Below are 22,979 nucleotides of genomic sequence, written 5' to 3'. Positions count from 1 at the left end.
TTAATGACTTAAGATTCACCTATATGTTAGCTGGTTGGAAAGGCAATGTTCATAATTCTCATATTTTAAATGATGCACTTAGTAGACCAAGATGACTTAAAATACTAGAAGGTATTATATGGATAACTAGCCTTTATGTTTGGTTTTATGCTGGAATTTTTTATAAAATAAAAAAAAATTGATTCATAATTTGCAGGTAAATATTATTTTGGTGTTGCTGGTTATGGAAATAGACCTGGAATCTTGTCTCCTTATCGAAGTGTTCAATATTATTTAAAAGAGTTTAGTGATCATCCACCTGAAAATGCAAAATAATTATTCAACCTTCGTCATTCTTCGTTGCGAACTACCATTGAGCGAGGGTTTGGAGTTATAAAAAAACGTTTTCGTGTCTTGGATGCAAAACCATTTTGGTCTTTTAATACACAAGTGGATGTAGTTTTAGCATGTGGTGTTGTTCACAATCACATCATGGGGGTTGATCCTAATGACCCAATTATGCAAGCTGAAACATGTGAGACAGAGAGTCCGTTTGGATAGAACTTATTTTGCTGAAACTGAAAACTGAAAACTGAAAACACTGTAGCAAAATAAATTTTAAATGTGTGAATAGTACCGTGGGACCCATTTTTAATGAAAAAGTTGTTAAAAAGTGAAATTTGTGGGACCCATGAACAGTGCATTTGTGCACTGTTCATGGCTGAATAGTCAAACCTTGCGGCTGGGTTTGAAAAAAAAAAAAAAAAAAAAAAAGGAAGCAAAACGCAAACGCAGCCATAAAAGCTGTATCCAAACGGGCAAAGAGTCTAGTGATCAAGTCCAACCTAGTCGACGCGAAGCTATAGTGGAAAATAGAGAATGGAATAATAAGAGAGATGAGATATGTCAAGCAATGTGGGCTAACTACATAATTAGGAGACATGCATAAATTTATTCAGTCTAAGCTATTTAGAGTTATTTGTTGATGATGTATTGCAGCTTTCTATGATTATGTGCTGTCAACTTTATTTGGCTTTGTATTTGGTTGCTAATAGAGCATAAGTGGGTATCTTGTACACTTTTTAAAATGTAATAATTGAACATTTTTGTGGGAAAACAGTTTAAATTGTTATTTGGTTCCTCAAGTTCAAGTCGACATGGCTTTGCATTGTTTTTGGATGATGAATTTTTTATTCCATAGTTTCAGGTTTTATTTTTGTAATAATGTTTTATATTGTTATTATCATAATGGTTGTGATTCATTAGATTGTCCTTTTGGCTATAGCAATGTCCAAGAACAAGGGAAAAAAACCAGGATCTCAACTTAGATGGACACAACCAATGTGTGACATGCTGTTTAAAATGTTGGTTGCTGAGGTTGAACAAGGCAACGAGCCCTCAAACAAATATAAGCCTCAATCCCTTGACAAAGTGGCAAAAGAAATTGGTGTGAAGTTTAATGTAGAATGTCATGCATCACATGTGCAGAATTGTCTTCGTACAGTTAGAAAATAGTGGAAACTCATTCAGGAGATTCGAAGAAAAAAAAAAAGTGGATTTGGTTGGGATGATAATTTGAAAATGATCACATGTGACAAGCAAACTTATGATGCTGAAGTGTTGGTATGAAATTTATATAAATTAGCTTCATTTTTTTTTTTTTGGAGGATCAATAATGATTTATACGTTTATTATATTAAATCATCAAATTTATTGACATTGTCATATTTCTTTGAACAGACTCATCCCGCTCATGCGCCATATTTAAATAAAAAAAATTAAACAGTATGATGAGATGGCTATTGTTGTTGGTAAGGACATGGCAACTAGTGGCTTTTCAAAGCAATGGAGAGAACGTTCTCCATTGGTTGAAAATGAGACCCCAAAGAATGACATCCAAAATCCAAAATTTGAAGGTGACTTTGATACATTGCCAAAAGATGCCCTTGAAGCTTCCAATGGAACTTCATCTAAGGGAAGGAACCATAGAAAGAGAACTTATGCAGCTATGAATGAAGATAATCTTTTTTAGTGGGATGACTGAACAACTTAAACAGATTGCAGTAGTTGTTACAGCTTTGAGTCATGGCTCAGTTAATACAAATGAGCTTCATAAAATAGTGATGAATGTTGAAGGCTTTGAAGAAGACATGCTTGATGAAGCTTTTGATCATTTGGTTAATGATGAAAAGGCAGGAAGGGCCTTTAAGGCTAAAAATGATAGGATGAGAAAGCTTTGGTTGGAGAAATTTTTCAACAAAACCTTATAACTTGAAGTTGCTAGATACGTTGTGTGAAACATGTTAGTGGTACCATGGTATTCTTTAAGTTATTAATAATTATGGAACAATTCCATATTTTGGAAGATTATGTGTTAATGTTATCTATATTGCCATAGTCTTTGGGTTTTGTTATTGTAAGTGTGCTTATGGATGGTTATGCAACACTGATTGACATGTTTTGGAGTTATTATGGAATAATGTTATATTTTGTCCAGATATATTTTTGCAGGTTCTGTTGTATTGGTTTATAAACTATTCTGTAGGTTCTTTCATTTTGTTAATTTACGGTATGCAGTTGGTTCTTTTTCCATTAGCAAGGGCTAGAAAAAGAGAAAGCATGATCGCTGACGTCTCAAATGTTTTATAGAATTTTTGGCTTCAATTCAGTACTGTGGACATGTTCCATGACCCAAATGGACATTTTGCTACTAGAAGAAGGCAAAATGATGTTTTGCTCTGCTGAACTCCTTGTGTAGCTGCATTAGTTATGATTATTACAACAAGTGAACTCACTAGATATCTGCATGGGGCCAGAAACGTTGGGTGCCAGCTGTGGTTTTCAATCTTTGTTGTTATATATTGATTCATCTAGCACATTCTTTGACACGTTCATATATTGATATTTTGATATATTGAATCTTTGTTGTTATCAATGATTCATCTAGTACGTTCATCTAGTACATTCTTTGACATATGTTTAATACATGGATATGTAATTGAGTAGATGATGTGTGTAATTGAGTACATTCATTTAGCCATTGGTGATGTCTCAGTACAATTTTAAATTTTTAGTGGTTTTTTTTTTCATTTTATATTGTGCCAAATATTGAAAAATATTTTACACAACATTTTCATATACATTGCCAAACATTGTAAAATGAAAATATTTTTCTGTAAATATTTTGCATCAAAACAAACAGAACGTAAGTGAAGGAGAGCACAAGCATTATTCATTAATTAAAAAATCTTCAGTTGGAAGATTAGATAGGCTCACAACCAAGAACAACCAACAACTTGGAGTTTCTATATTTTTTATTTTGAGTTTTATGTGGCCAATTTACTAACATAGTACGTAGTCAAATGTTATGTGTGCTTGATTTGGATTGTAGCTATGATCTAGTTTTGATATATTTTGGGTGTGATGTATTTTTTGTTCCCCTATTAGATCAAATACTATGTTGACAAATGTTATGTAGGTTGATTTTACATTTTCAATGGCTAGTGAGATTAGTGGATGATATAGTGCTTCTTTTTATTTCTCCCTCTTTGATTCGTCATTGATGGAGTTTAATTTAATATTTTTTATTTAGATGTTTATTTCTATTCAAATGTTTATTTTTAGTATTACAAAACACTAATCGGCATAATAAATAACTTGGATTTAAAAAATGTAATTTTGTCTTCTTTTTTAAATTCAATAGTTTTAAATTCGATAGTGGGAGGGAGAAAATTTAAATCTTAGATATTTAAGTTAAAAATAATAAGAGGCATCAACCTTATTATTTTTTACTTTATAAAATAAAATAAAAAAATATTTGTGAGATGCTTCATTTAATAGATATTATTGTTTAATAAGTACAGTATTATCTAATATTAATCATAAATAATTGGTAGGTTGACTCATTTTGACACAAAGAGAATATTAAATCGAAAATAAAGAACTAAACTTTAAGCACCAATACAACTTAAATTAAAAATTAATGTAATAAATAGATAAATTAAATTTTGTTTAAGTATCCTTAAAAGACGGTATCGTTTCATATAGCACCGTTTCCGCCGTACACCTGGAAAAGAAAAAGTATTTTGCTCTGTTTTTAATTTTTGTTCTCCCCCTTTTATTGACCGAAAGGGTTTACTCCTCTATTCACTTGCTACAAAATATCTCCAATCTTGCACCCATAAATATCTCTCTCTCTCTCTCTCCCATTGTGTGTGAAATCTTAGGGTTTCTGATCAACTCGCAAAATCAGACTCGCTAGCTTGTCGGTACGTTTTTTTCTTTTTTTCCTTTTTCCATTTGATTTTCTTTTCTGTTACGCTCTTTTTGTTTCCCGAGAAATATAGGGATTCGGATAGAAGAGTAGTTAATTGTTAATTTCATATATTCTTTTCTTTGTTTGTTTGTTTGTTGTTTTTTTTTTTTTTTTTGGCAATTGAAATTCTAAATAACTATGTCGAAGCATTGATCAGAGGCTATTAAATTTCCGATAAATTATTTGCAAAGTTTAATTTCATGGTTTTTTTTAATATTTTTTTTTGGGAAATTTCTTAGGAACCAAACAGTATAATTTTTACAATTTAATGGACCTAGAATCTGATTTTATTAGCTATGTTCTAGGGCTTTTATTTGATTGCAATATTATGTTTAATAATCATTCTTTTATGTTTTCGTTTAATCTCTCAGCCAAAGAAAAAGGGTAGGTTTTGTTTTGTCCGTGGATTACGCAAAAAATTGTTTCTTAATTCGGTGTATATTAGTCAGTGATGAATCTTGTATTAGTCAGTGTTGAATCTTGCAAGAGTTTGAGAAAGTTGTTATTAGCATAGGAAATTGATGTAAGTGTGCTTAATCTGTAACCCCATGTTATTTGGACTAAGGCTTTATTGTTGTTATTGTCGTTGTTTCTGTTGTTTTGGTTGTTGTGTATTGATTATAAACTGACTTTGCTTTAAATAAAAAAAGGTTTTGTATTGAAGGAAGGATTTGAGCTATGGGGAAGAGGAAAGCAAAAACAAAGCCACCACCTAAGAAGAGAATGGACAAGCTTGACACTGTCTTCAGCTGTCCTTTCTGCAACCATGGCACAAGTGTTGAGTGCCGAATGTATGTATATATGTGACTTTCTTTTATGCTGTATGACGATCATATATGTAAAGGAATGTCTAAAGTACCAGCCCAACTATCTCAAAAGTGTCTAGTGGGAACTGTTGGACATCAATAGGTTTTTTTTATTTTAAACAAATTGTATTTCTCTGTTAGTACGTCGTGTTTGCCATCATTTTTCTGTACCACACCACTGCAGCAAATAGATAAGGATGAGTAGTAATTGGTAAATGCGATTGTTCTTGTCATTTAATTCCTTGACTTGAATGTTGAACCCCACTACACTCACCTAGGGCCAGTTGGATATACCCTTCTTTGGGATGCCTTGTTGGCACCGTGGATAGGGATGCCGTCACCACACCTCCGACCCTTTTCAGGCCACACACACACGTCCAATGAAAATTGATCGCATATGGCTGATTATGTGCTAGTGGAAGGTCATGTGAACAAACATGTATAAGGTTGATTCCATATGTTGATGTTGTGGAGTACACAGTTTTATTCTTACTTTTGGAATTTATCTGGTTTCAGTGATATGAAGAACTTGATTGGGGAAGCCTCGTGCAGAATATGCCAAGAGAGCTTTAGCACCACCGTCACAGGTAATTTGTCAAAGCATTTGCTTTGCCATGTATGTAGTGATATTCTTTGAGTAGATTAAATTCAAGACAGCATTTTTTATCATGAAATTACACGTGTAACAGTGCTTCCCTTTTCAATTTCATAAATTTATAAGAGATGGTAGGGGGAATAGAAAGCTAAAAAGGCATGGTGAATACTGAGATTTTATTTTATTTGTTGCTAAGAGATTATTGAGAATTATAATTGAACTGATTCTAACACTTCTTCTCCCTTGTATGTGCAGCTTTGTCTGAGCCAATAGACATGTAAGTGCACTCTCTCTCTCTCTCTCTCTCTCTTTCTCTTTCTCTCTCTCTCTCTCTCTCTCTCTCTCTCTCTCTCTTATGTTGAAGTTGTGATTGCAGATACAGTGAATGGATTGATGAATGTGAACGGGTTAACAACCTTGAGGATGATGGTGCCTAAAAGGAGAACTGATGCACTGGAATAACAGCTGTGTAGGAATATATATTAAATTTCAAGCCAGCAACTATCTTGAAGGAAGCAGTGCACGTCTATTTCTGCAAGCAGTATTGTAGTTTTAAGTAGAGGACCCTAGCATGGAATTAAGAGAGAATAATATGTGCAACACATCAAGGAAACTGTCGCACAAATATGCTATCCAAATATCAAGTATTCCAATGTTTTGCTCTGAAATATGTAATTTTTATATGCCAATGTAATGTGATTACGTTATGTATGAGAGTTTCTGGTTTACGTTTTGTTCTCTTCTTCAATGCTGAATTGAGGGACCTCGCTTTTTGATGCTCTGTGCCAAAGTTACAGCTAGGCATTCAGTTTATACAATGAATTGTTGTAGGGTCATTTTTCATGTAAACTACAGCATTCACGTGTTTGATATGGTGAAATTTTCTTCTTTATCTGCGGGGAAACAATTTTTCAAATATTTTATTTAGTCTCTTCAAGTTATCTGAAACTTACTGCTGAGCTATTCCAATCTGTGGGTTTTATGGATGGATCTTTGCATTTAGCAAGTTAATAATTTGAGGGTGCCAGTCACCGAAAAAATGATTTTCAACTCATTTTCCCAAGGTGGTTGGGCTCTCAGTCTCAAGGGAATTGTACTGGGCTGACTAGGTGTGCTCTCTAGTTCAAGTCTTGTTATTCCTAGTTTAAGTTTTGTTACCTACACTTTGAAAAGAATTTTCTGGTCTAGCGTTTTACTCCTTTGTGGGCCTACTTAGCACGAATAGTGATTAATCTTTGGTTGAAAACTTTGAGGAACACTGTAAAAACCAAAAAAAAAAAAGTTTTCTGAAAAATAGGTGGACCATTTGCTCATTCATTGCATGTAAGCGACCTTCGGAGTTTCGTTTGTTTGGCACTTCTTGGGTACTGCCACAGCACATGGTGGAACTGTTGGAGTGTTGAGGAGGAGGGATTTTTAGGGCCCGTTTGGTAGAGGAGTTTGAGTAATGTTGTTTGAGTGTTTTTGATATATGTATGGATGAAAAAATGTGTTAAAATGCGTGTAAAGTTGTTTAAAATGTGAAAATATATGTTAAAACCACATATCCAAACAGGGCCTTAGTCGTCACGGGCAACAATTATATGGGGGTCATATCATTGTGCTTGTGGAGTTGTGGTGGACCATTTGGAGCAGTGAAATCGTCAATAACTTTTCAGGGGAAGAACATTCTCGTGGATCTAAAACTCTCTTTTTTGCTCTCCTTATGTACTTTTTGCTAGTCATAAGCTTCCTGTAGTTCAGTACACTTCCTGTGTACATGGAGAGTTTCTGTAACTTCACTTTCTTTCCAATACAATTCTCATTGACTACCAACAAAACAAGTCAACTTTCTGAAAATTGCTTTCCAGAACATTGGTTATCTTCTAGAAAACATTTTGTGTTTTCTATCGAAACAAACGAAGTTGCATCAGTGTTTTTGCTTTTGCATGTAACCTGATCAAAGACTACATTACTGGATTACATAGTAGGCAAGTGAAATTCTTGACCAGATGGTGATATATGCCAAAATTTAATACTTTAGTCATAAGAGTCCAACTCCCTCCCCATGAATTGTAGAGACCAACAGTAACATTGAAAACGACATTCATCTACAAATTTTTGAATGATCATGGTAAGAAAACTAAAGAGAGATCCTTCAACATCGGCTAAATAGATAAATATTATATACCAGCAGCAACTTTCCACATTACATGTTGCAGCCTGCCTTTTGAGTGGCTTGCCTAAGGACTAATATCATTGGCTTACCCTCAAAAACACATAATATGACACATATTATAGCAATAACATGCAACCACCTATTCCAGTATTGGCGAAAGTAAATGGTCTCTAGCGTTCAACATATCACAATTAGTTATAAAAATGGGCTAGGGTAAAGCGCACCCATTTTCCCTGTTTGTCACCATCTTCCAGAAGTTAGAAATAAGCTCCAGTATCTGGGAAAGTCGAATACAGCACGTCATGTGAGAATGAGCTATTCACAATTCTGCAAATGGCAAAAATAATGAGCTTTGTTTCATGTTATTGAAGACCGAACGACTGAAGAGAAAAGTGCAAAACATAAACTCCAAGACTGCCTAATGTAACTAAACAGCACGCAGCTTGTTCTACATCCATCCAAGTTTCCTCGATTACGTCAGGTAATATTCATTTATGTTGTCCACAAGATAGTCATATGGTGTGTTTACCCCATACTCATATGTCCCATTTGTTGGTGCCATTCGATTTGGAACGGGATAAACACTTCCAACACTAACCTTTGCATTAACCTTGGCCCTCCCCTTCACAGAGCGCTTATTATCAGATGGAAATTCAGCAGAGAGCCTTCCCATCTGCTTCTGCAGATCAGCAACTGAATCATTGGTTATCTTTCCTTTGGAGTTCTTCTTCCCATCAACAAGTTTCAGTTCCAATCTATACAAAGCACAAGCATCACACTTATTGATCTCATATTCATAGAGGTGCCACTCAAAATGGTTAAGTGGTTGTGGATCCATATAGTAGGATCTCTTCAGGCCTCCAAATTCATTCATCACTTGCTTCCTTGACTCATGCCAACCACGCCCGCTGTAATCTGGCAGCGACCTTTGCTTTCTGTTCCCACTCTCAAATGCTCTTCGAGGCTTATCAAAAAAGAGCCATTCCCTAATTGTTTCACCATCCAGAACTGAAAGATCAAAGAGTTCTGCAAGCATATAGCAGAATTAACTAATCAACTTAGAAAGAATGTCATCTGAGTTTAGAATGTACTCAGTTCCAACTATTATAAATGACTAGTAACAAATTGAGAGAGGATAAGGAAAAAAAAAAAAAAAACCTACCAGGCGCATTCCATGGAGACTTTGCAGTTGCGGCTCCCTCACATTCTGGGATACCAACATCTTTTCCTTGTGCCTTTGCACTAAGAGCAGAAAAAAGCAGAGCATCCTTTAAGCCAATGCCTCCAGGTCTTAGAACAGGACCCATGCCAGGTGGACCTTCATTCCATGCTAAAGCAGCATGAAAGCTACTGCAATAATCTTGACACCATTCCATGCCTTGAGCAGGCCTTGGACAATCCCAAAGAGCACATTTTGGGCCTAAGAAAGCAGAAGGTGGAGGGCATATACTTGGGAGATAACTAGAAGTATGAGGAACTGCATCCTCCGCAGACAAACCCGTACCATTAATACCAGAATAGAAGTTGTGTTCAAAATCTGGTTGCAAATCAAACTGATTATAGTCCACCTGAGTAGCCCCTTCCAAGTTATTAACTGCCATATCACGAACTTCTGAAGAGGGATTTTTGCATTCACCAATCAATGGAAAACTATGGTCCTGTTGCCCCTGATTCACATTAAATCCCTGCAACATATCAATTACAATTATAAGTGAATGCTCATTTTCAAACCTAGTGACGTGTTGCAATAGAAAATAGTATTGGTAAGCGTATAAAAAAATGTATACAATGAAACTTATGAACGAAAATATTAATAATAGAACACAATCACAGTAAAAACCAAAGCATAAATATGCTAGCTAAAAGAGTTCACTTACAGCATAATTTTCTGCCCCCTTATATCATGTGTAGTGATTTCTTTTCATTGGAAGGATTAAAAAACAACCACCATAGTTCTAGGTTCACCAGTATAGTATTAAGCAAGTTGAAAGCATTCCACACAATGACATAAACCTAACCTAAACAAATGCTTTGAGTGACAGATCTAGGAACCTGCACAGATAATTGTTTCAATCACATTATGATAGATTTTATGAAGGTCGAACTTTCCAATATGGTGAGCCAAACCAAATTCCACGCCCTAGGGTCAGTGAGGCCTGCTAACTAGGTCCCACTTATTGCCACATGTCCCCCCACACCCCCCCCCCCCCCCCAAAAAAAAAAAGCAGGCACATCCAGGTCAATCTCATTTATTAAAGCTCAAGAAAACGAATGATCGTTGTAAAGTCTCTTCTCCACTATTATTCTCATAACTTCTATTCCTTAGTGTCATTGAAATTGTCAAATTCCCCATGTTCCCTATAGTTAATAGCTGGAACCTCAAAATTAGGCATGAACAACCATCAAGCTTTGAATGATATTATATTGAGCAATCCCACTTCTGATAACTACCAGATTATATCCACACGCCTACTTGATCCTATTAATATGCCAAAACCAACGAAAGTGAAATTCTTAAAACAAGCTGAAGTTTCATTTCAAAAAAAAAAAAAAAAAGCAAGCTGAAGCTCATCTCAGTTCATTGAGCATGAGCCCTTATAATTTATACACATCTTATAATCATCGCTCAAAGCTGTCATCTCTCTCTCTTTCAATACTCTCACTACCGCCCCTCCCTCCTCTCTCATCACTCGTACTCTAATATACAACAGCACCATCTAGTTAAGGATGGCAAAATACCTCCCCCCGCACATCCCAACCAGCTCCACCCCTTTGCTATCCCAATGTTCAGCTACCATAATGTTAAGGATCTTAATTATTAAACAGGATCAAAAGAGAGCAAGTCCTTAGCCCTCCCTTTCCTTTTATATCTCATAGTCCGATTAATGTCTTACATCCAAAGTCACATATTAACAAATCCAAGCTGATCCTAAACTCGTAATTAGCAAAACTCACATAAAACACACAGAACATAACAAGAGTCATCATAAAGTTCAGAAAACCTACTTCTTGAAAGACCACATCACCTCCAACTTGCACACTTTGATCATTAGGCTCAGGCTTCGGTGCAGCTAATGGACTAGTGGCATCATCTTCCTCCTCACAAAGCTGCAATAGACGACAGATATCCGAGGAGAACGACCCAAGACTACCACCCTATACATTATCACACAAAGACCAAAGATTTCACAATCATGCCAATCGATATTCAAGCATTAATATCACGAATTCTTAATTCACACACAATGTACTTGTTTCAATACATATACATATATTACATACGAATTTATATATGTACTTCAAGATAAATCAAAAGGTTAACAAATTCAATACAAATACTAACTTGTTGCAAAGATGAAGCTGGAGAGGGCTCATTGAGCTCGGATTTCCACTCACGAAGCATCTGATGGACTTGCTCCTCAAGCACAGCAACATCAACCGTGCGACTTTCCTTCCTAGCAAACTGCAAATCCATGAACATCCCTTGCAGGTCATCAACCCGGTTCTTCGCCTTATCCTTGAATAGCTTATGTGATGTAGACCTACAGTTGCTCTTTGAACCCTTCCCCATTGCAAAATCCCCTCTCCAACCTTAGTTCACTGCAAAGCCCTGCAATCCACAAAACAAAACAAACCCAATTTCACATCAAAACCAATGAAACTTTAGATCAAAAGAGCAACCCAATTACACACAGTTTAAAAGCATATTTATCAGTATAATGAACATAAATCCCCAGAGAGAGAGAGAGGGGGGTAAAAAAAAAGTTAGTCCATTTCAACCAAAAAAACAAACACTCTTAAACACCCCATATCATTTCAAATCAGACATGTGTGATTAGCACAACTTTACCAAAGAAAAATCCAAGAAATAGTAAAGTAATTCTCTGTAGAAACGATGCTAATTGATTAAAACCAACCCACCAAAAAAGAAAAAACTCAAAATTTAGTAACCAAAACCCCCCAACAAAATTAACAGAAATTCACTCAAAAAGAAAAGCACCAAAATTTGAAATGAATTTAGCTGAATACAGCAATAGACATATATTAACACAGATATGATCCAAAACAAAAAAAAGAAAAGAAAAGAAAAGTAATATACCAGATACAGAGAGAACCCTTTAGCTGATCGTTATCCAAAAAAGAAAGAAAAGGAGTTGAAAACTTAATTCAGAAGAGATCCAACTCTCACAGACTCTCTCTCTCTCTATCTCTACCTCTCCAGCTCTGAGAAATATAACTATAAGAGTTAAAGTGGTAGGAAATTTTAAGAGACAAGAGAGAAAAGAAAAGAGAAAAAGCAAAATATTCGAGAAGACTAGACTAGGCTCGTCGAAAAAAAAAAAAAAAAAAAGATGCTCACATCCAAAGCTTCTTTCTTTCTTTTATTTTTTTTCTTTATAAATTTTCTGATACCTAATTTCCAAATCAAAAAGCTAATTTTTTTTCTTTTTAAACAAAAATTAATTAAATTTTATGCACAGTGATAGAGAGTGTAACAACACACACACACACTTGACACTACAACGTAGTCCTCTCCTCTGCTCTGGGAGCAAAGCAATGTGGACGCGGCAAAAGCTAAAGTAGTAGCATTTGTTCTTGTCTTGTTACTACTACAACTGCTGCTATTATTTGCCCTTGGGATTTGATAAAATTACGGGTTGAATCTTTGTGTTGTAACTGATATAACTGGTAGTTATTGGGGCTGTTTTGGGAATTTCGGGGTTTCGTGTGATAAGGAAACGTGATGATCTGTCAGACACTCAGCCCGTAATTTTTGTGCTTTTTCATTTTCAACCTCAAAACTTTCATTCATGGTACTACTACTACTACTACCTGTCTTTTTTATTTTATTAAACAAAAATGTAATAATTAGTAAAAATTTGTCAAGCTTTTTTGGTCCACTTATCAGCATGAGAGTTTGGAGTTGGCTGAATTGCTGTTCTTTGAGACATCATTATCTTTTAGTTTTCCTTTTTTGGTGTTTTGTTTTTTCTCTAATGAGATGTTGATGGCCTTTTCAAACATTATTTAAAGATTAGAACATATGCAATTGCAATGTCTTTGTAAATCAAAAAGGGTTAGTGAATTCCCATCATGGTTGTCTGCAAGATTTTTCTCAAACTTTGCTTTCTGACCCGTTAATTGAGGATGTTTTTAGATCAAATGCTCTTTTGCATTTTTTCTTTTTTTGGTTACCTTAACCAAAAGCATATTAATTGATCTCATAATAGAATTAGAAAAATGATCATTACAATTACCACTCTTGTTGTGTGCTTAGTTACACCTATTAATTTCCTTGTGATGATTTCTTCTGAAAACAAAAAATAAAAATAAAAATTCTTTGTGATTAGTGTTTCAATTTGGTCAATTGTGAAGGTATTTGATAATGTGATAAGTGTGTGTGAGCATAAATTATTAAGATTACACTTAACAAAAAGATTATTTTGTCCTTATTACATCCATTCTAAAATAATAATATTCAAAATTTCACTTTCTATTTCTTTCTCGCGTTTTCTTATTAAACAAATAATATAAAAATATGAATTTTCCTAAACAATTCTTAAACAATGTTATGAAACCAACTAAATATATTAATCCCTGTTCAGTGGTTTATTTTCCAAACAATGTCAGTCAAACAAAAATTCATGAATTTCACTTTAGATAATATTCCCAAATTTTCTCACAAACCACCAACTGTAAGAGGAATATGTACTCGAATCAAAATTGTAAATTAGGTCTACAAGGCTTGATTAATCAACGAGGCTGAATTCAGCAAATACGTCGTCTTCGTTACTTTGCAAACAGGAAAATAAATTCTGATAAGACCAAGAACTTTATTGTCTAGTTTACTTTATTATTATTCTCCAAATTTCATCTTTGTGCAATTTTTACTTTTTTTCAAACCCATACGAGTCAAGTTTTTGGCTGAGTCTTCAAAGGCTCTTTCTTCTAGTTGATCAATTGCATTTGTAGCCCAATCAAGTTGGATTTGAGTCCAACTCTGACATTAACAAGTTATGAAATACATGTAGCTCCGTATTTTAAGAATAAATCATACGGATTGTAATTGTATTAATCCAGAGAAGAAGAAATAATAAGTTGTAAACAATTTGATAAGATCACTGCCTAGTTGAAATGCATTAGTTTTAATGATCGTGGCCTTTTTTTAACTTTCAGCTTCACAATTTTATGGTCCATAAAATCACATGACATGAGACTATATTTTTTTTTGTATTAAAAGTTATAATAAGTCTATCTTTCTTGTGATACATTCTCAAAAATAATTTATATGAGACTATAGTGATACGATTCGATTTTTTCCACGAAGTGAAAGATGGATTCAAGTCCCCCACTCTACCTTTTGTAAGGAGAAAAAAAAGAAATCATTGTTACTTAGTCAAATGATATTAACCAATATTTATGTGGGGACTAATCAACAAAAATATACAACTTATTTCTTCATTTTGGCTAATAAGGGTGCCAAGAGCTTTTAAATACCTAACTATTTCTCAAAATGAACAGTTAATTACTAGTACTAATTAGTTTGAGAGAAGCAAAACCCATTAATTAATATTTTGGAGGAACTAATCAGATGCAAGATTCCAAACCCATCTGAAATCTTGACTTGGTAAAGTGAAATTGGGCACTAAACAAAAGTAAAACAGCTGATTAATTTGAGAGAAGCAAAACCCAACCAGGCAACTATTTCCTTTTGCCTTTCCACAGTTCCACTAACAACAAAATAAATAAATAAAAACATTTTTTTCTTTTCTTTTCTTGAGGGTGATAAAGTGAAAAATGAGAGGAGCAAGGAAGGTATAAAGAGCAAATCCACTACCATCCATCAGATTCCTTTTATTGTCGACACCCATTCGTGATATATATGCATAGACTTTAAAAAGTAAGGTTATACAGATTATTATCCAAAAATAAAAAATTATCCATATTCCTTCTATTATTTAAATACTCAAACCAAATAGATTAGAGAATAGAGAGAACGTGGTATATCTGCCAATGAAAACCATTCAATTTCAAATCACAAAATACGGAAATCATCTTTCGTCTTTAATCCAAAATAAAAAAAGACGAATTAGATAACTTTATGGATAACTTAAAGATCTGTGGTCTAAATCCAATTATTTACCCTTTTTTTTTTTCTTGCCTTGATATATATATATATATACAAATGATTTTACAAAAAATTTTACAAATTGTTGATGTAGTGAGTAATTACTGGCAAAGGAAAAAATGATATTAATGATGGGCCTAAATAAAAACTAATAAGAGATTAGCTGCATTAATATTTTGTAAAAATGTTATAAAATAGTTTGTGCATGTAGCATTACTCTCTCTCTCCCCATACATACATACATTCCTACATATATATATATATATATATATATATATATATATATATATATATATTTATATACACTTTTGACATCACATTCCTCGTTATGAAAACCTTAGCTAGTTGTCTCCATATTGTAGAGTCAATAAAAAAAGTCCACTGGTACGGAACAAAGTGGGGCATATTATCACCAAGACACACATAGTTCGCATGTATGTTGTCAAGACTCACTCAAGAGGCTTGGTGTTTATTAAAAAAAATAAAGGCAGAAACGAGCTACGTATGTATAAATAGGAAAAGGAATTGATGGATATGACAGAATCAATTTTTTTTTTTGTTTCTTTTTTTTTTTTTGGGTTGAGTACAAATGAGAGAATCAATTAGAAATACCTGCTCTCCGGATGGCTCATAAAAGAACAAATACAGATTTCCCTTTCTCAACCAAGTGCATAGAAAGAACAATGTCTTGTCATGCAAACTAACTGGAGCAACAAGGCTTGGCACTCAAACTTAGTTGGTCTAAGCTTGCTATACAATTGAATCAATAGCTCTTGCACCTCCAGCATACATACATGCACATGTGCATGTCTGCATGTGCGTGTATATCTGCATATATCTGTATGCATGCGAGCGCACGGGGTGGGCATGGGGAGAAATACTGAAATAGTGTAATATTCAAAGGGGGAAAATGTTGCTACAAATATAATTATTTAGTTAGACATCTCATCTAATTCATATGATATATCACTTAACATGCTTCAATGGACAGCCCTTCTGTATTCCTTCATTTCGCTTTCCAGCAATACAAAGTACAAAGAGAACCACAGTTTTGATAGTATTTGTTTACAAATGGTGTAGATGAAGCCAAGAGTAAATGAAAAGATGACCCAAGGTCAAAAGAAAGCAAAAAAGCAAAAAGCTTTGCCTTGCTGAGGGATGAGAACTATTCAATATTTCAATTAATTAGAAATTGTGCTACAAAATTTGGAAGAATCCGGTGCTTAAATCAAGCTGATTTAGCTGCTTTTCTATTTTCCATTTTCCACCAATACAATTATACAAACACATCTTAGTTGACAGCGCAACTGTATTCATTCATTTTATTTTCCAGCAGAACAAACAGAACCTCAGTTTTGATAGTATTCACTATTCATTTACAAATGGGGTAAGCAAAGCTAGATCTCAATCTGAAAAGATGACCCAAGGTCAAAAGAATGGGAAAAATTTTTTTTTTTTTTAAAGCTTTCCTTTGCTGAGGGAGAACTATTCAATTAATCTGAAGTTGTTCCAATCTGTAATTATTTGAAGACTCGTGCTTAGATCAAGCTGGTTTAGCTGGCTTTTCATTTTCTGTATTAGTCTGTTTGAAGTTAAACATACCACTGAGTCCTCGTCCCTTGGCAATCTGCTCCAGTTCCTCAAGTTTTTGCTTAAGGAGTTCTACTTCTCTAGCTATATCTTCATCTCTTTGCCTCATTTTCTGGTAAAAAGTGAACAAAGGGACATGTAATTTAGTCACAATTTAGAAATTTATTTATGCTTATCTTGCTGCCAAGAACCACAAAACAGGCAGCAGTAATATTTTGGTGTCTGTACAACTATAATTTACTATAACATTTTTCCAGAAATGACACAAATTCTTTTAACAACTTCCAATTTCTTTAACAGTTGAGTTCCATAGTATATCTTCCACTGAAATGCAGGATGGTAACAACCATTGTAAAGTCTTCCTTCCAATTGTTGTCTTCATCCACAGATTGTTAAGTATATTAGCTTAATTCTTTTCAACACCCCCCCCCCCTTTTGCTTTCTCTCTCCCAGAAAAGAAAAAGAAAAATAGCACATTTTCTTACAAAAATTCAAAGAAAGTGTTGATATAACATCTCATAGCAAACTTTTTTTTTTTTTTGATAAGTAGCATCTCATAGCAAACTTTTAAAAAGAAGATTCATTGTCTCAAAACTATATGCATTCTTAGAGCAATAGAAATGTACTAATTAATAATGGGAATGTTAAAAGTAGTGGAGAATATTGGAATTGATTCTATCTGAAAGACAGAAGTGAAAGTCATATCATGATATTTTTGAAACCCCTAAATATCCAATCATGAAGTTTCATTTGTACTAGTCTATCACAACCTCAGTTCAGCTCTTCTCTAGACAGTGCTTCTTAGCACTGCCAGATGATATCCACTAATCAATCTAGAGCTTGCCAGTCAGTAAGGTTTATTATATATCGTGAAGCTATAGAATGTCTAGCTCATCTCCAAATAGAGCTTCCCAGTTGGTACAGTTATTATATAATGTGCAGGATTCACAAAACAACTTGTGAGGAAAACAACATTGCTACACGACCCTGATTTTTTTTTTAACTGTAGAATGATGGCAGCAAGTCTCCATTAAAACAAAATCCTGCTGTGAGCAATACAATCACTATCTGTTTGGCCTATTTCTAAAAGCAAAATTGTTCTATATGATACCCTAATGCAAGAAACTAATTCTGTTTGACCCTGATATTTTTCTTACTGTAGAATGATGGCAGCAAACCTCCATTAAAACAAAATTCTGCTGTGAGCAACACAAAAAGTATCTGTTTGGCCAATTTCTTAAAGCAAAATTGTTCTATGTGAAACCTAAAGCAAGAAACTAATTTTAGATTGGTCTCTTGAAATCCTAGATAATTAGGAAAATTGGATTACTTTACTTTACTTTAGTCTAGTTAGTTTTCCTTGATAATTTAATTTGAAGATTTACTGACATAAAGAAGAGGAAGTGGGAAGAAAAGCGAAGTGTTAATAATTATCAATATTTGATATTTAACCGTAGTGTATACCATCTCAAATGGCACTTCCTCCTCACATCAAAATGGGATGGACAGTGAAGTTCAACACCTATTGGGTGCGAGTGTAACTTACCATTATTAAATAAAATAAAAAATAAAGAAAGACATTCAGAACTCTACTAAAAATATCTAATGACATCTCAAGAAGCCTATCAATATATATTTTATTGGGTGCATGACCATCTCTTGAAAGAACTCCAGATATCTCATTAGACCAAATGAACTAAACACATGAATTAAGTTTCACTAATAAAGATGAGTATTGCCATATCACCTCAAGTTCTTGTTTGCGTACTTCCTCCTTTCTGGCTTCTGATCTAGCACTTCTTTGCACCTCTAAGATCACAGCAACTCCTGCAACCTATATAGGCAGAAATTAGATCATGAAAAACAACAAAGCCTTAGTGCGTGTTTGGCAAAAATTATTTTTGCCAACTTATTTTACTATTCAGTTTATTTTTGCTACTATTCGTGGGCCTACTGCCCTTTTTTGTACTATTTATACGTCTCATTGTACTAATTTAGCTAACTTTTACCTTTATCTATAGTATTTTCAACAAAAAGTTTTTAGTTTCAGCAAGATAAGTAAATCCCAAACAGACCCTTAATCCCAAAATAATCTATATCTTTTTTGATAAGCAAAAAATTTATTTTTGATAAGTCAATAATATATCTATAGATATATAATTGGCTTTTTGTGAGATGAGGATTCAATTTGTATGTGTTAAATATATGTATGTATGTATGTATTAGATAATTGACATTTTTGTCCCCTATACGTACAAATTACAAAGGCCCTCTATATATTAAATACAATGCATGCAAAAGTGGTGTTTTTTTTCCCCTGTGGTCAGATAGATACCACCTTGGATGGGTAGAAAACAAATGCTTTACAATTAAGAATCATGAAATTGTAGGCAGTAACCAATCATAGTGCATCATTTCAACTTTACAAGTCAGTATAAAAACAATTTTACCCAAAAGAAAGATGAATTTTTCAGTTCATCTATTTTCCAAAGGTGGAAATGCATTTGATTCACTAATTTGGATGAAAAATTCCAAAAGCAAAAACAAAAAGTGACCACCAACCAGGAATCGAGATATTTGCAAGGACAGAATTATTCAACTTTTAGATATTAATCAAAACCATCTTTGTGTTCAATTTTACAAGTCAGTATAAAAACAATTTACCCAAAAGAAAGATGAATTTTTCAGTTCATCTATTTTCAAAAGGTGGAAATGCATTTGATTCACTAATTTGGATGAAAAATTCCAAAAACAAAAACAAAAAGTGACCACCAACCAGGAATCGAGATATTTGCAAGGACCGAATTATTCAACTTTTAGGTATTAATCAAAACCATCTTTGTGTTGAAATACAACATCCAAGAGCGACACAAAAAGGTAGGACAATTCCTAGTGTAATCCTAACGCATCACAAATAATTCAAATTTGGTAGTTGATAAGCACAAATTGGAAGTGATTCAGTTCAAGTTAAAAAAAAATGAATAAATAAGTGGTGATGGCAATGCACGTTAAAGAAAAGGGAAAAGCATCTATATTGTAACTCAAAATCTAAGACATGTATTGCCAATGAGATATTGCTCAACTAGAACTTCCATCTCCCATAATAATGGGATGGAGGTTGGGGTTGTGGGTTCAAAACCCACCAGGTGCGTGTGTAATTTGTCAATAAATAACTCAAAATCTAAGACATGTATTGCCAATGAGATATTGCTCAACTAGAACTTCCATCTCCCATAATAATGGGATGGAGGTTGGGGTCGGGGGTTCAAAACCCACCAGATGCGTGTGTAATTTGTCAATAAAAAAAATCTGAGAGATTTATTAATTTGAATATAACAAACAATTACTGTGTTATACACATTATGTATTACAAACAAAAGAGAATTGCATATATAGTTGGAAGATTGGAAAACATTATTAAGCTTCTTTGTTCTCATCCAAGCGGTGGAATTTCTCTTACATTAAACAAAACGTTATTTTACAGTTCAAACTCTAGCCAGAAAGGCTGTGGAAAATAGCAGGCTCAACCACACTACTTTCTTTTATATGTAAACAATGCATGAATACCTCAATAATATTAATTTAACCATTAATAAAAATAAAACTAAAAGTTTTTATTTTCTACCAGTCGGGTATAAGGTCACAGGAAAATCAAGTCAGCTATAACAAAGATTTTCATGGAAATGTTTCTCATATACTAAACAAGGCAACTTCAATTGCAATGTAACACAGGCCTTGTGTTTCAGCTATATATTTGTGTTACCCAATCACCTAATGATCAAGTCCTAAATCTGAGTAGTGAAATTCTCTATGCATCCTGTGAACACAAGTCCCTTCACTTTTGTCATCCTCATGCCCAAAACTCACCTTCCAATGTGATACAAAGAAAGGAAAGGATCATATTTCAAATAAATTTGAAGTCAACCATATAGAGTGTTGTCAGATTTAAATTGTGTTGCTTTTATATTCAGTAATCAAATTTCCCCAAACAAATCCTTTCTCTTAGTTTTTTGGCTAGGTAAAGGGAGGGGGGGGGGGGGGGGTTTGAATCCAAAACACTAGGCACCATAGATGGTGCTAGTACCATTGAGCTATCACTCAAAACCCCAAATCCTTTCATTGTTTTAGAATTGGCCTATTGAGATTCACTCCTCACATTATATTCCACAAACCCATATCATCATGCACATCTGATCACAATATTAGTTAGTTTGATTCAAGGCATTTCTTAAGTCATTCTAATACTTTACTGCTCTTCATATTAGCTGCATTTCAAGACATTGGGTAACAATAACGCATAGTACCATTTTTCTATAACTTTCTATAGGCTATTTGGTCATGATAAAGCAGCAGACAAAAGTGCAAATACATTTATTATAAGGAATATACCTTGGCTTGTATATAAAATGAAAAATGCATACATATACAAGAGTATACAGAATAGCACAAGCCCAAAAACATACTTCAGTGGCCAAGTTCTAATATTACCCTCTTTTTTTTTTATGAGAGCAAAAGAGTTAGGGGAATTCTTATATGAAAATGCTATAATATCTAACAATTTTACTACAAAAGACCTACAAATTGACGTGGCAATGAATGTAATTGGTGCCACATCCACAACATAATAGATTTTTTTTTTGTTTTGTGTATGAAGTTGATACATCAATTTTATTTAGTAAAATTTGTAGTAGTAGTAGTAGTAACATCACTCATTGTTATAATATGCAAACAGGTAAATAAATGTTACCGAGAAGACGAAGAGTTCCCCAATAAGGTCTACAGCAGCTTGAACAGCTTTCTCTTCATTCAAAGGGCGAATTTCGACATCAGTTGCATGACCATATATGCGCCTTTGCATTTGTGTCGTGAATCGATGGTTTTTCTGATTCCAATCATCATCATAAAAAATAACACATTTAGAGCTCAGTTAATTTCTCTTCTTCTTCTTTTTCTCTTACATACAGACAACAAAACTAATATCAAATCACAAGCAACTATGAAACAATTAGATGTTTGTGAATATGACCCATATAGCATATGTGAATTATAATTAATTCACAAACTCATAAATGAAATGGAAGCTTCAAAAATGGATATTACATTTCCTAGATTTCCTTTTCATAAGTTCAAATTTCAACAGAATGAGTAATGGCCTTATGTTCACTACATATATTCATGCCCACAATGATATTCAAATGGATACAATGATACACATCAACACCCAGTTGATAAAATGAGATTAGAAATGTGTTTGTGAAGGTAAAAATATGGGATAACGTAGTTAAGTACCTGGGCCATATCGATGATTAACTGGCGGAACCTGGGATGAATCGCAGCTTGTTGCTTCAACCTGCTAGCCACGGGTTTGCTGAGAGTCTTCAAGGCCAACGTCCCAAGCTTCAATAGTGGGAGTACCATTACTATAATTTCAAAATTGTTAATGAGCACCAAGTGCTTGATCTTTGGTCTGTGTGAAATTCAATAAAATTGTGAGCTTGGAAATGTTTAAAAAGTGTGGGTATATAAAGGGTCGTGAGCTGAGCAATGTTGGGTGTTGAGGTTTGACTGGATCAGAAGGCGGCTTTCTTGGTGAAGAGGCCAGAAGAGGATGCGAAGAAGCGAAGGTCAAGAGGACATGGAACAAGGCATTGACGAAATTGGGGGTTGTCAAAACTTATTTTGTGATGTGAATTTAGAAATGAAAGTGTGGGACAGATGGGAAGGCACCCATTGTAAAGGGTTTTTTGGGTGATGTGTGAGCATATTTTTCTCTCTGCCTTTAGTTGACTCCCATTCAACTATATGAGTATATGACTCGATGGGTGAAACTTGAAAGTGAAAGTGCAATATGTAAAGCTGATAATTCTAGAGTCTACCAATCTCACATCTAATTTTACCACTTGTTGACTTGAATAACTGTGTAGGCACTTTTTGTCTTTTGTGATCTATATCTTTAAGTAAACAGTTTGTAATCGCATAAATCAACAAATTACATAATTATGTGTGAAAATAATTGTGTTTATATATTTTTCACACTCAGTTCCCCCATCTTTAAATGTATGGATATTAAGATTTTTGTCTTTGTTATGATATTATCTTGTTAAATATTAGGAATAACAACAAGTCGGATTTGGAGTAAGTTTCTTTAAACCCACATTCAACCTGCCACCCATCCCATTTACTAAACAATTTTTTTTAACCCCAAACCCGCCCCGTCAAGTCCCCATAGGCCCCGCCCCACCATGGCACTTCAGGGCCCAATTTGTGGCCCAATTATTAAATAAAAAAAAAAGACAATAGACCTCAAAATATTCACAAATCTTCACCATCACCAATCAACAAGAACCTACCAAATACAAATCTCCAACCAACCAAACATAAAAGAAAAACAACCCAGTTTAGATTTT

The 22,979-nt window shown here is 34.0% G+C and overlaps 3 protein-coding genes and 1 pseudogene across 5 annotated transcripts; 2 read left to right on the top strand and 2 right to left on the bottom strand.

Moving 5' to 3' along the window:
• LOC142635236 (DNA (cytosine-5)-methyltransferase CMT3-like) overlaps positions 1-22,979 on the top strand; it is a 101,981-nt pseudogene that overhangs the window by 21,033 nt on the left and 57,969 nt on the right.
• Positions 4,062-6,428, top strand: LOC142636516 (transcription elongation factor 1 homolog). 2 transcript variants are annotated; one of them, XM_075810769.1, is made up of 5 exons: positions 4,062-4,247; positions 4,945-5,085; positions 5,617-5,687; positions 5,951-5,972; positions 6,072-6,428. In XM_075810769.1, the coding sequence occupies exons 2-5, from the start codon at positions 4,973-4,975 to the stop codon at positions 6,130-6,132; spliced, it is 267 nt and encodes an 88-aa protein (XP_075666884.1). In that variant the 5' UTR covers positions 4,062-4,247; positions 4,945-4,972; the 3' UTR covers positions 6,133-6,428. The 2 variants fall into 2 exon arrangements, with proteins under 2 accessions (XP_075666884.1, XP_075666885.1); XM_075810770.1 differs by having other exon boundaries at positions 4,097-4,247; positions 4,959-5,085.
• LOC142636276 (transcription factor VOZ1) lies at positions 7,839-12,225 on the bottom strand. 2 transcript variants are annotated; one of them, XM_075810437.1, is made up of 6 exons: positions 11,953-12,225; positions 11,197-11,463; positions 10,860-11,009; positions 9,016-9,538; positions 8,452-8,879; positions 7,970-8,180 (listed from the first exon to the last, which is right to left on the bottom strand). In XM_075810437.1, the coding sequence occupies exons 2-6, from the start codon at positions 11,422-11,424 to the stop codon at positions 8,169-8,171; spliced, it is 1,341 nt and encodes a 446-aa protein (XP_075666552.1). In that variant the 5' UTR covers positions 11,425-11,463; positions 11,953-12,225; the 3' UTR covers positions 7,970-8,168. The 2 variants fall into 2 exon arrangements, with proteins under 2 accessions (XP_075666551.1, XP_075666552.1); XM_075810436.1 differs by having other exon boundaries at positions 7,839-8,879.
• LOC142633622 (OPA3-like protein) lies at positions 16,104-22,285 on the bottom strand. The gene is made up of 4 exons (XM_075807864.1): positions 21,862-22,285; positions 21,320-21,454; positions 18,320-18,406; positions 16,104-16,684 (listed from the first exon to the last, which is right to left on the bottom strand). Exons 1-4 carry the CDS (start codon positions 21,988-21,990, stop codon positions 16,526-16,528), a joined length of 510 nt encoding a protein of 169 aa, XP_075663979.1. The 5' UTR covers positions 21,991-22,285; the 3' UTR covers positions 16,104-16,525.

This window comes from Castanea sativa, chromosome 5, assembly GCF_040712315.1.
Source record: "Castanea sativa cultivar Marrone di Chiusa Pesio chromosome 5, ASM4071231v1".
Lineage (NCBI taxonomy): Eukaryota > Viridiplantae > Streptophyta > Magnoliopsida > Fagales > Fagaceae > Castanea > Castanea sativa.
This window is presented reverse-complemented; position numbering and strand designations above follow the sequence as displayed.